Below are 14,314 nucleotides of genomic sequence, written 5' to 3' on the forward strand. Positions count from 1 at the left end.
TTCTATCTTAACCTAAACATGTACTCAAACTGCCTGCTAGATGCCTAAAAGTGGATTATTTTTTACGAACTAGTCCATCATTACAATAAAATCAACAGAATGCGATTTGCTTTTTTCCATAACAATCTAGGGATCGTGATTTTCACAGTTTCAGTATAAGATTCATTGCGTTTTCTTATGATGCATAAAGCTTGCCTTCTAGATGCCTAGTATAATTATTAAGCAGGGATATCGTTGATTACAAAGGATAAATGCATCTTCACATGACTATTAATACACCTACCCAACACAAAACAATGAAGCTTGAAGGTTTTACGAATTTCACAAATCTAGAAAAGACTTTTCTTCATCATAGTAACGCACGTAGTTTTCTTGCAAGATGCAAAGTACTAAAGAAAAACATTCATAGAATGTTGTTCAATGTTCCCTTTATGTTTAAAATAGCCACGTCCTAACGCTACCACCCATGCATTTCAAAATTTTAGTAGAAAATTCCTTGGTCATCCTAACCATGGACTATGTTTGCTATTTATAGATGTTCAGTTCTCGAAAAGATTTTGGAATATAATACATTTTCACTAGATTACTACTAGAGCCACTCGTCCAAAAGTCACGTGGTTCATTTACAATTACTACTAGCTTAGTATACCTGCTGCATTTCTATTATAGTAGATACGAAGATTTTTGAAGAAACAATGCATATTCTTTACATAACCATAAGAGCCTCACCCTAACACCAGTACCCCAGACCATGACACAATAATAAATTTAACAATTTTGGTATATGCTTCCTTGCTCATCACAACCGTTGCTTAGATTAACTGTTAGATTTGTACGAGAAGAAGTAAAGATGAAGATTTTCAAAAATTATATCAATTACAGAGTTGGGGTCAATTACTTTGAAAAGTAATTAATTACTTTCAAATGCATTGACAATTTTATCAATTACTTGCAATTACAATTACATTGATTTTTTAAAATGTAATTAATTACTCTCAATTACTTTGATAAATGTAATTAGTTACATTTCAAATACTTTAGTTTTATTTTTATCTTGAGAACATATACATATATTAACAGCATTAAGATATACAGAGCTTTTTGTACGGTTATGATTTTAAAGGTTGTATAGTTCAGTTCAGATCAGATTTCTTAAAAATTTCTAGAAAAATTTTCTTTAACATTAAATTCATTAAGTACCATTGAGTTCATTTTGGGTTCTGAATAATATTTTCTCTTTAGTGAATTAATTTTTATTCACATATTAAAACTATATTTATTCAGAAAGTACAACTTTCGGAAGTGCAGCATATCAGTATATAAATAATAATTGCTATAATTCACAAGAATGAGATATTTTGACTCCCTAAGTCTAAAATCATTGGGGGTTTTGGGGTAATTATTTGTAATTGAAGACAGACTCAATTACAAATTACTTTCAAATACTTTGAAAAATGTAATAAATTACACTCAATTACAAATACTTTTTTCAATTACCCCATCCCTGATCAATAATTGACACTTTACACCCAAAATTAAGGGTTCTGGGGAGTTATGAATTTTACAATCCTAAAATCCTCTTTATATAGATGCTACACACGTTAAGACGAACGGTGGCCGACGAAAACAGGTTGCAATAGGTCACCTGTGGACTCATGTGACCTAAAATTGATATTTTAAACCTCTTTATTATGCTGTTATAGAACTTAAATCTTACAGTGTAATCAACAGTTTTGGCGTTATCCAGCTTGGGAGACTGGCGAAGACTGATGTCGCCAGTGACATCATCCACTATGAAATACTGGGCTCCCAAAGCACTTCCTGCATCTGAGCTTATTAAATATCGTACTTCATTGTATGGTACCTGAAAATCAATGTCCGTTGAAATAAAGTAGGCAAATAACAAAAAAAAGTAGGAACATTTTACTCTGATTAAAAAGATAACTTTAAGAACACTTATATAAAAAGACAAAATAACATGCATTCAGCGCTTGAATTAAAGGCGTACAATCAAGTTCAAATATAATAATAGAAACTTGCATCAAATGGAAAACAAGAGGCCCAATGGGCCACATCGCTCACCTGAGCACAGGGATGGGGTAATGGTAATTTGTAATGGTAATTGAGTGTAATTAATTACAAATTTTGAGGTAATTGAAAGTAATGTGTAATTGGCCAAATTTTCAAGTACATGTAATGGTAATTTAATTAATTACTTTTTAAAAAGGCATGTAATTCCAATTACTTTTCAATTACTTTCAATTACACACTGATGTACATATAAATATGAAGCTTTCCGGTACCCAGTGTTCCCCACATTATCAATGGTACAAGGTCAAGTTAGGAAAAGTAGTTTAAAAGCATTGAACTATTGTAATATATATCATACTAAATATTTTTCAAAATGAGTTTTTTAGTGATTCAATTTTTAATCATAAGTTTCCCAAATTTAATTAAGTACATGTATTTGATGATTTGCATGATATCCTTTTTCTTAGAAAATACTCATTTCCCTTCTTATTAGGATAATTAATGTGTCAATTATCATTGAATTAGTTAAAAATATCACTGTTTAATTTATAAACAAAATCAGTGTTATCGAAATTATATAAACTATTAAGTCATGCTTTGTAATTGATAGCCTAAAATACAAAGAGCTAAAATGCATGGCTTCAAATGGGTTTTAGTTTTTTATGCCTTACATTTCCACAGGGTGTGTTCCCTTTTTGCAGACATTTGATAATTACATGTAGGTGTAGGTACAGAACAACACGTGTGAATATTGTTTTGATAACAATTAAAGTCTGCCCTCTACCTGAGATTAACCTGTATTTGGCATTGTATTTATAAAGAAAAGATAGTGGATAAAAATGCAAAGGTACGAAAGCCGAGAAGGATCATTCGAGATTCGAGATTCGAAATACGAGATTCGAAATACGAGATTCGAGATTCGAAATTCGAGATTCAATATCTAAATTAACCAATCAAATCATGGATCTGAAACCTGTATCTTAGCAACATCAAACTGTTCTAAATAAAGATCATTCGTACATGCTCTTTCCTACAAATAATGTCTTAATAGCTCTTATATAGTGGTTATAAAATGGTTAAATTAACATTGATGAATTAACCCTACACAGTATAAACAATTAAATTAGAAATAACACTGTTGGCTTTGCGAATCTAAGTGGTTTTGTTTGCCCTGTATGTATTTCCCCCCGAACAATTTTAACCCGAAGTGTATTCGCCCCAACTGTGTAAAAATCGGCTCGCGAATTGAAGAAAGATCTGTTTAATCTAAATGTTTTAGCTATGAAACGAAACTAAAAAAAATAATCGACATGTCAAAATATAGGTTATGATAAAGTTTTAAACCATAGAAGATATAATGATTTACAACCTCAAAGACAAAAATCCAGATAAGAATAGTGTATTGTAGGGTATGGCAATGCCATTGTCGATATGAGAGAGAGAGAGAGAGAGAGACACAGACAGACAGACAGACAGACAGACACAGAGAGAGTTTTGTAGTGTCAAATTCAGTTTGATTTAGAATTTGAAATTGATTTGATTTGTTACAAGCATATATAGACAATAATTAAGCCTCTAAAACGAGAAAAGAGAGGAGGTAGCTATGGTAGGGCAGACCAACTAGCAAGCTTTAATTTTAACGGTGTTAGCGCACCTGTGATTTACATCGACTCTCTCTCTCTCTCTCTCTCTCTCTCTCTCTCTCTCTCTCTCTCTCTCTCTCTCTCTCTCTCTCTCTCTCTCAACACCTAGCATTCCCTTTTCCGTGAGGGGGCTTGGGGTATTTGTGATGTCTTACATTAGCTAGCGAAAATGATTAAAAAAAAACATGAAATTTTCTTTAAATTGTGTGCGGATGTTTTACGCCAATAATCTGTTTTCAGTATATACATTTCAAGAGGGGGGCGGCTATATAGTCCTAATTAATTTGTCAGTTATTCTGTCCCCACTTTGTTTTCTCTTCGTTTTCCAGGTTTTTTTTATTTGGCTCGGCAAATTAATAGAAACTTTCTGTGTAGCTCCATTACGATGCACTGTAGATAAATTATGAGTAGTTTTACTTTTGATAAACAGGTATATATCCGTACTTGATTTTTAATTTGACTCTTATAATCGGATTTAATATTCCAATAATTATAGGGTAGGAAAGAGTAGACGGGACTTTTTTGCGCATATCCTACTGTACCATTCATTCAACACAGGTATTAGCACTCATCGAGTTCGACTTGCTTTCCTTTTCTTTCATCCACTGGATTTAAAGCTATTAATTTTTGAAAATATTTTGAATTTATGGCCTGATTATATATAAATTAGAGTTGCGCTGGTGCATATATTTACCCAAATGGACCAAAATATAACCAAATGAATCTAAAAATTTTGACAAAATTAGTTTTAAACGTACGACTCTTTTTTTCAATTCTAATCGGGTATGTCCTTTAGAAAAATCTTGAACCACACACATTTTAGCAAATAAAACGACAATTGTTTCATTTTTTTATGGGGAGGGAGGTGGTGCCGGTAAAGGACATGTATTGCTTGTGGCAGTTGTGCTATACTCTCATTTGTTATAATAGGTAATACTACATATTGATATAAAATGAAAGTTTCCAATTACACTGTACATAGCTTCTATCACGCATTTTGACCCGTGCGATAGTTTAAAACAATTTTCAAAGCACTTAATGTAATTCAACCGATCATTTTTGAAATTTAATTTTCTGGATCCCCGCCTGATACGTCCGCCTTCTTGTATATTAGAATTACATGTACGTTGACCATATGTACACATTAACTTAATCGGCTATGATATGGGGCGATAACATTTTTTATCAATGTTTTTGCAGGATATGTAACAAATAACAGCCTATTTGTGGGTTTTTGCACTGATTATTTGAGATAATTTGCCGCCATCTTTTATGCATTCCACACACCACTCACAGTTTCTTTATTTGGTGTTCTGTGTGTATGGTACGAAAGCCGAATAGGGCCACATAAAAAAATATTTTTATCTCGTAATTACGAGAAAAGATCTCGTTATTACGAGTTAATTATCTCGTTATTACGAGAAAAGACCTCGTTATTACGAGTTAGTTATCTCGTTATTACGAGAAAAGATCTCGTTATTACGAGATAATTTTCTCGTTATTACGAGAAAAGATCTCGTTATAACGAAATAATTTTTATCGTTATTTTTTCTGAAAAAGAATTCGACTGGATCACACTTTAATTCTATCTTTTTCATTCCAGAAACGTTGATTCAATTTTGATCAATATTTAAAAATAACAACGATCATTATTCATTAATTTCTACATATCAAAATGATTTGTTTCGACATTTTATCTTGTATTAATAAAAGGAAAGAACTTTATGTAATTTTTCTATTCAACTTATATATATTATAATCCCACTCCGAAGTAAATACCAGGTAGTCCTATAGTCGTAAAAACACAGTTTTATTAGTTACAGATAACTTTAATGACTATATAGTTTCAGTCATGGATATGGATACACAGGATTAACCCGAATTTGTGTTTTATATGTTCATACACAACCTACATGTATATTAAAATAATTGATTTAATATAAACATTTTGGAGTCTGAAAAAAAATAACACGTATCCTTCTTAATTATTGACATACAGTTCAATGAATTGTTTAATCAATTTGCTTTGCTAATTCTTCTGAAATTTCTTTAAAACTGCTTGGTCCGATTTTATATCAAATTATGCGTATTAAACGATGATCATGCTAAGTAAGTGTATATTAATAGACATTGCAGTAGTTCATACACTTTATATAAAATGAATAGAATGATGAAACGCGCCATTTCAAAAATAGATCTTTTCTCGTAATTACGAGATAATTAACTCGTAATAACAAGATCTTTTCTCGTAATAACGAGATTTTTTCTCGTAATTACGAGATATTTTCTCGTAATTACGAGATAATTAACTCGTAATTACGAGATAATTAACTCATAATAACGAGATCTTTTCTCGTAATTACGAGATCTTTTCTCGTAATCACGAGATAATTTACTCGTAATCACGAGATAATTTACTCGTAATAACGAGATAAATAACGAGATCTTTTCTCGTAATAACGAGATAATTAACTTGTAATAACGAGATCTTTTCTCGTAATTACGAGATAAAAATATTTTTTTAAGTGGCCCTATTCGTCTTTCGTAGTATGGCGACAAATTGGTAAATTTGCACCACTCACCCCTTGATTACATTTTATCTGGCTAAGTGTAATGTAGTAGTATATTAAATACACACATCTTTGTTTGCAGTGCTTATTTACATCTTTAGAGATTTACTTACAAAAAAAGTAAACATTTTTATGACTTATATGTAATTATTGTCAATTTTGGTGCGGGGGGGGGGGGGGGGTAGGGGGGTAGGAAACTACAGAGAAACTTAACTTGGCTGTGAAACATATGCTTTTATTCTTTCTTGTTGATATATCAATGAATGAATTATAACAAAATATATGTACAACAATTAATTTTGAAATATTCATGCACAATCAAATAAAGGGTTTTACTGTTCTCTGCACAAGAAATCGGCAATGTGAACAAATTGGCACCCTATCATCCCTACCTTTAATTGTAGAGAGTAGATATCCTTCTATATTGAAAACAATTCCAAAAGTAAGACTCATAATAAGTTGTTTACTGAGGAAAGGGAAAAAAAATTGTATTTATTAATAATTCCGTATGATGTGATAATATCTCAATGATTTGTTTATAATCATAGTACTAGTGTATCACTGTATGCATACATAAAAACGATAAGTAATGCTTATATTTATTAGTGAAACAGGACAGATTATTTATATTTAGATTATTTTAGATACATGTACTAATCTTCATGCGGGGATCTCGAAAGGAGGGGGTCAGGGGATCTGGACCCACTCCTCGGGAAAATTGGAGCTTATTAAATTTACATAGTAAAATATTTTAAAATTGGCCTAGGACCCCCTACAGAAAAAATTAGCTACGCTTATGAAGTTCTCTACCATAACCGCATTTTTACACAAATGGGGTGAATAAACCCGGGTTTTAAACTATTACTGGTGGTGAAATACCTTAGGGTTCAAACGCATCAGGTGGAAATGCACCAGGGCAAACAAAATCACTTAGATCCGCGAAGCACACTGCATTATTACTAGTCTATTTAGATATTCTGTCTAAAAGTAAATACAAATAATTATTTAGTTAGGTAGGGAGAAGTGAACATAGCATTTATTTGTATATAAGATCATGTACGTATGATTTTTATTTAGAACAGTTTGATGTCGCTAGGATACACATTTTCAGATCCTTGATTTGATTAGTTAATTTAGATATTGAATCTCGAATTTAGAATCTCGAATCTCGTATTTCGAATCTCGTATTTCGAATCTCGAATCTCGAATGATCCTTCTCGGCTTTCGTACAAAGGAGAAAGTTTTCAATACAATAGTTTTGCATGCAGGAAATACTTTAGTTGACATGATAGGTGTATAAGGTCAGGGGATATGACTTTCAAAAATTGATTATTATCAGAGTAGTTAGCAAATTATCAAACAGTGAAAGTATTTTGATTATGACGGAATTTTATTAACATTATAGACATACCTCCTTAAATGTTTATGTGTTGTAGATAATTCATAGTTTTAGTAAATTTTGATGAAAATGTAATTTGTAATTTAATTAATTACATCTGCAAAGTAATTGTAATTTAATTAATTACATTTGAAAACTCTTGTAATGGTAATGGTAATTTAATTGAAGAATTTAAGCAAGTAATTGTAATTTAATTAATTACTTTCCATTGTAATTGACCCCATCCCTGCCTGAGCAACACTGGCTTTATATGGACGTTAAAAGGATATTGTGCCATATGGCCCTTCGGTAGATTAACCAAAAATAAATATTCAAATTTTACACTTATTTTGGCAGATACATAATCTTTGACATATTTACCTTTATGGAATACGATTTTTACCAAAAATAAGATCATATGCAATATAAATAATCAAAATTTTCAGTCAATGTTCACGGTTAACTTCCAGTTCCCTTTATTTTAGCCCCCAATCATTTTATAAAACGATTAAAATACATGAGAGCATAAAGGTACATTTTCTCCCTCCACTATTTACTAGTTATTGTATTTTATTTTTAAAAATCCTATTGTGAAAAAAGAAAAGTGTACCTCAATGCACCAGAATGAATGCGCTCAATTCCCCAAATTAAAAACATTGATAAATTTAATTGGCCTTCTCTATTATAAACGATTGTCGCTTACCAGGCATGAAATTATTTGTATGACGTTTCATATCCTTACTTACTTGACTGATGAATAAACTTAACTGAAAAATGTCACATATGTTTAAGAGCTATTTCTAGCAGCGAGAATAATCTAAGTTTAGATTGAAATTACTTAGCATCTTGATAAAACATGTTCATTAATCAACCATTACGTAAATATCGTACCGGTTTACATGTACCAACATAATGAATAGCATTTCATAACGTTTTTGGTAATGCATCAGATTTTGCGCAGGTACATGTAAACAATCAGCTGTCTGATTTACCGGTCTACAGGTAAACAATTTAAATTTTTAAAATAGAGACGATGGTTCTTCTCAGTTTAAAATAAAAAGAAACTAAACATGCTAAACGAAAATCAAAACAAGCTAAAACCACCATCACAAATAAAAATGTCAACGCATTGAACTATTTAACCTCAATTTACTTCATATAAACGGCACAAATATATTTCAGATGTTTCAAATATTCCCTTCGCACGTAAACTGTTGCACAACATCCAAATTCATTTCCATTCAACTTGAAGATTGCTGCTTCTAACATAGACTGGTACTCTAAACTGGTTTTCGATATATGAATTATCGAGCCCGAAGTTAAACTGATTGACTCCCATTATCTCTGTCTAATAATTTTTTCGTAAATTACTCATATTAAAAACAGAATTAGCCCTTAATTATTGCAATTGATATTTTCCTTCACATAAGGATTATTTATGCTAAATTACGTTGAATTTGACTCAGTAGTTCTTGAGAAGAAGATTTTTAAAAATGCACCCCTTTTTTCAGTTTCTAGGTTTTCTCTACTTTGAATAAAGATCGGTCTTTCATTTTTGCAATTTATATTTGCCTTTCCATAAGGATGTTTGTGCCAAATTTTGTTGAAATTGGCCAAGCGGTTTAGAAAAGAAGTTCAAAATGTTAAAAGTTTACAGACGGACAGACGGACAAAATGTGATCAGAATTGCTCACTTGAGCTTTTAGCTCAGGTTAGCTAAAAAAACCATCTAAGTCTAATTTTGCAATTTAGGGCACACATAATTCAATTTAAAACTTATGTAAAATATTCAAGTACTAATAGTGTTGTAGATTATTTTGTTAAATTTGGCATTATAAAAGATCATAACAAAAGTTCTATTTGTAAATTTCCATGCAAAAATTCACATAGAATATTAAATGTGTGTGCTATTTTCTCAAGAAAATTCCTTGAGGTATACTCACCCTAGTATCTCCATCTGTTGCTTTTACTTGCAGGAAGGAAAGACCAAGTTGTCGTGTTTCAAGAATTGTCTCATTATAAGACTGTCTTTCAAAGACTGGACTATTGATGTTGCGCTGCACTGTTATAGTAGCTACCGTGGTTGCTGTTCTTGGAGGAGATCCACCATCTTGAGCCAAAATTCTCATCTGAAATAGAAAAATAAAACAAATTTGATATAAGTCTTTTACATTCAGTAAGTCATAATTTTTTTTTTACATTTTTCTTCTACACCTATCTCACCAGATACTGAAAGTCCGAGTCTGCTTTCAGATCACTGTTTACAACAATTTGTCTATAACTTTCCAGTCTGAAATAAGTCAGGGCTTTGTCATCTCCAATGGCAGATACAGTCACTGTGTTGAATGGTGCCTGAAAAAGAACACATTTGTAGCATTTGATTGTATTGTCTAAAGTACTTTTTGACAGACGTAATAGAGAAAATTTAGACTAGAAAGCCTGTTTGTACTGCTTTAGTTGTGTAAATGTAAATAAAACAAAATGAAACAAAACAAAAAAGCAATGCATATTGTATAACAACGTAGGTGCTAATTTAGTGGACTACTAGGCCGTCATATTTTTTAAAGAAGAGAATTGCATGTACCCCACATCTGAAGTGCCCTGTTATCTATATATCAAACAAAATCTTTGCTATTACTAGTCTTAAATGTGAAGTAGCAAACCATATAATGTAAATCAAAAAATAATATAGCACACTCACGTCAGTGTCACTGTCACCAAAGTTGATTTGTAGTACAGAAGTTCCAATGACAGAAGTCTCAGGAATGTTGGCAGCAAATGGTCCCCCACTGAAGAAGGGGTCTCGTAGGTTCCTGTATACATCTATTGTCACTGTGGCATTTGTAGCTGATGTCTTGGAGGGAGATCCCATATCATAGGCTTGCACATACATCTAAGTGAAAATACAAAACACTGGTTATCAATTGGTGATGAAAAGAAGACATTAAATTGGAAAGCTGCTTACAACCAATATTTCATGTTGTAAATTTTGAGTTTACCGGGTGGCAGTAAATATAAAATTTACAAGTAGCATGTTGTAAATTTTGTATTTACTACCATCAGGTAAATTCAAAATTTACAACATGACAAATATATCATTTGAAGCATGTAAACAACATAAAGATAAAAGGATGACCCTTAAAGCTACCATTTTCCAAACACTTTAATAAGAAGCATCCCAAAGGTTAATCAACATTTATTAAAAAAGTTTAAATCTGCTTTGATGCTAGGATAATTCTATTTACTTAATAAAAAAAAATAATCATACTAAATTTGACTGAGATTTACTTTTAAATTCATTTTTTTTAAATACAGGAAATATTATAAGCACGTTTACAGTCTATTAACAAATATACTTAATTTCATCTTATAGGGATTAAAGGGCAGTAAGCTATATAAATGTGTCTCTAAATTTACCACATGTATGTTAGAAGTATAGGCTTGTATTTAATCTAGTTGATAGATCTTGTATCCAGTAAAGTTTTAGTTTCTATTTTGAATAAATATGCTCATTATGGTAAGCATTTACGGTGCTTTTCTTTCCACATTACTATAAAACAACCCGAGAAAGGAAAATTAAAATTAATGTCAAACTTTAATATTTATCTTGCAAATACTTGCATAATATTTAATGTATGGTGAGTATTAACTAACCAAAGAAACAATCGACAAAAATATGTTTGTATGATATATGTTTAAATATATCCATGCCCAATCATATTACCTGGTATGTATCAGAGGTATCTGTAGTCAAATCTCTTTTCAAAAATATATTTCCTGTCTCAGTTTCTATTGCAAAGAAATCTAAAGTTGGTTTAACTGCAAACATCCGGAATCTGATCTCGTTGTCAGGAAATTGGGGGTCTCTGTCTGACGCCGTAACAGTTGCTACTGTAACGCCAAATTTCGTGTTTTCTGGAATTCTTTCGTTTACATTTCCATTCAAAATTTCCGGAGGAAAACTGTTTCCTGTAATAAATAATGTGCATGAAAGCTGAATATTTTTTAAGTAGATGTTCAATAAGAAATCGATGAAAGGCCATTTTTAAAAAGATTCGTAGAATAAAAACCCAATCACAATCTTCGAAAAAAAAAACCACCCATATTTTGAGTTTTAAGATTTTTTTTCTTTTTAATTTTTAATGTGTTGTGTATTTGTTACTTTTAAGCCTCCAAATCCTTGTATTATAAATTTAAAAAAAAATTTAAAAAATTACATCTCTCGATAAGCAACACAACAGAGGGATAATTCATTAAGAAGATTTGATAAAGATATATACCTGTTATCCTTTCCAGGATTAATGCCCATACTATGACATGTACATAAAGTATTGATCGTTTGCCCATCCTGATAGTAAAAATAAAGAAAAAAATTAAATGTTCAATAGGAATCAAACAATCTTTTTTTTTATAAACTTATGTAATAGAAAAAAGCATTATAGACATATCATATCATTTATGATCGGAGAACAATCAGAAACATTTTCAAATTAAATATGTGTACGAATGACAATGAAAGATAAAATTAATATTGATTATGTCCAATTGTCAATTTAACAACAGAAATCAGTAGTAAATAATGAACCTCTAGTATTCCATAGATCTTATAAAAACATCAACAATTATGTAGTATTATAATTACAGATACAAGGGTTGAACCAAAAGTAATGTCACTCTATGCATCACACTTTTCATGGGCGCTGTATTGTATAAAATGATACATCAAAATTTTTGATTCCCAAATTTTAATTCTAATTAAAAATTTTATTAAGGTATTCGTTTACTCAGAATGAAATCAAATTCCACTGATGATAATGAAAAACCATCCATTGTGTGTTATAGACCTTTCATGGTATTGTTATTTTTCACTTTCAATAAAGTAGGTCAATGTCGTACACTTGAGTTGGGTTTTCAAATTCCTACCTATTTTTTTATTCAATTTAATTAAAAAAAATTGAATGATGGTAATACTAAATCATTTATATCATTAAACTAAATATATTGACCTTACTCTGCTGGCATAGAATTTATATGATGTCAAAATGATCAAAACTTTTTTAAGATACGCTGTGTTTTATTGTTTTTAAGCATTTTTCGATATTTTTGTAGTGTGTGCAATACGATTATCTAAATGAAAAAGTGATATAAAACCAACAAAAAGTATGCAAAATTATGTTGACTAACAAATAAAACCTTAACTGTAAATATTACAATACTACCAAAAATATTACACTTAAAAACAAAATCTGAAAACTTTAGTTCGAATTTCCTCTGTTTTGCTAAAAGTCTAAGTCTAACTTTGTTTGAGCCTAATTCCATAATATAGCAAAAACATCGAATGTAAGGTCAATAATAATTCATTTAATAAATTCCTTTTGTGGTTAGAACATATTTTACTCATGACATTGAACCTCATTACAATCCAAATTTGAAAAATCAAACCCCGAGTAAACAACTTCCTTAAACTTCGTTGAATAATTAAAATAATATTAACATGTATTACATGATACATGTATTTACGTGACATCGCCGCGTTATGAATTTACATCTTTTTTAAGGTTTTTACTTCAGAATAATTTTAATGCTTTAAAATTTGATAAAGCCATAAACAACACAATATTTTGAAACAGATAAAACAAAGACTTTTTTAAATGAAAAATTAGGGAACTTTACCGTCCATGTCAGATATAACTGCACGGTACTTTTTGTCTACAGATCCGGTATTAAAAAGGCCGGACATGCGAATTGTAATACGATGTATTTTTTTTATTTTTATTTTTTTGCTTTGATAGCTAGAATCATTCGAAAGTGTGGCAGAATTGATATATCAACAAAAAAAGTAAGAACAAGTGAACTTGGTACCCTTTATGTAGTTACACTATTTTTTAAAAAGCATATGTCATATTTATAAATAAGTTGGATAGTCAAAAGACATACGATCTGAAAAGAAAAATGAAACTGGGTTCTTATGTCATCAGCTATTTTATAAATATATGTCCTTGACCTTTCGAAGAGCCATCGATATACACATTGAATGATTAAATATACTTATCCATCTATCACAAAAGAGTAATTTTGCTGTAAAAATGATTTTTAAAATGTGAATAGAGTTTCGTGGACATTATGTTCATTTTAATTAAAGTGCCCACAATTAAGAAATATGATATCATAAAGACAACCTTTATCCGGCATTTTTGGCATTTTGGCATAAAACAGCTTGTTTTAAAGCAGTTTTCTTTCAGAAAACATAGAGCGCTTGAACAAAAAAAACTAGCCAATACTAATAACTGGCAGAAATGTTCCTTGTTTAAGCATGTGCACTATATTTCCCATTCGTAAAAAGATAAGAAAATGTGAATTTTTGACTGATTCCGATTGAATTATAGAAATGACGTCATATACTGCGAGTGGGGCAAATAAATAAACAAGAGGCCCATGGGCCACATCGCTCACCTGAGGAACAATAGGTATGATAAAATCAGCTTAATGGAGTCATAATACAAACTATCTGAACAATGTACAATAATACATGTAGATCCTGTATAAATAAAATCCATTTTCCCGCCTGGATATTCTTATGTTTATAATCATAAGTCCCTTTTCTAACAGGCTGTTTTATAGTCATATCAGATGTTGTGTATTGCAGTTCTCAAAAAGATCCTTTGCAATTGTTTATATATGGGATATAAACC

At 30.7% G+C, this 14,314-nt stretch overlaps 1 protein-coding gene across 1 annotated transcript in view; it reads right to left on the reverse strand.

The window, feature by feature from the left end:
• Window positions 1-11,969, reverse strand: part of LOC128167717 (protocadherin Fat 4-like) — a 31,572-nt gene extending 19,603 nt beyond the window's left edge. Inside the window, exons 1-6 of the mRNA XM_052833593.1 lie at window positions 11,903-11,969; window positions 11,347-11,591; window positions 10,324-10,515; window positions 9,846-9,974; window positions 9,566-9,751; window positions 1,718-1,864 (exon numbers count right to left, since the gene is read on the reverse strand). Coding sequence (XP_052689553.1) covers window positions 1,718-1,864; window positions 9,566-9,751; window positions 9,846-9,974; window positions 10,324-10,515; window positions 11,347-11,591; window positions 11,903-11,969 — 966 coding nt within the window. The remainder of the gene's footprint in view (window positions 1-1,717; window positions 1,865-9,565; window positions 9,752-9,845; window positions 9,975-10,323; window positions 10,516-11,346; window positions 11,592-11,902) is intronic.
• Between the last annotated feature and the right edge of the window lie 2,345 nt (window positions 11,970-14,314).

Source organism: Crassostrea angulata, chromosome 10 (genome assembly GCF_025612915.1).
Source record: "Crassostrea angulata isolate pt1a10 chromosome 10, ASM2561291v2, whole genome shotgun sequence".
Lineage (NCBI taxonomy): Eukaryota > Metazoa > Mollusca > Bivalvia > Ostreida > Ostreidae > Magallana > Magallana angulata.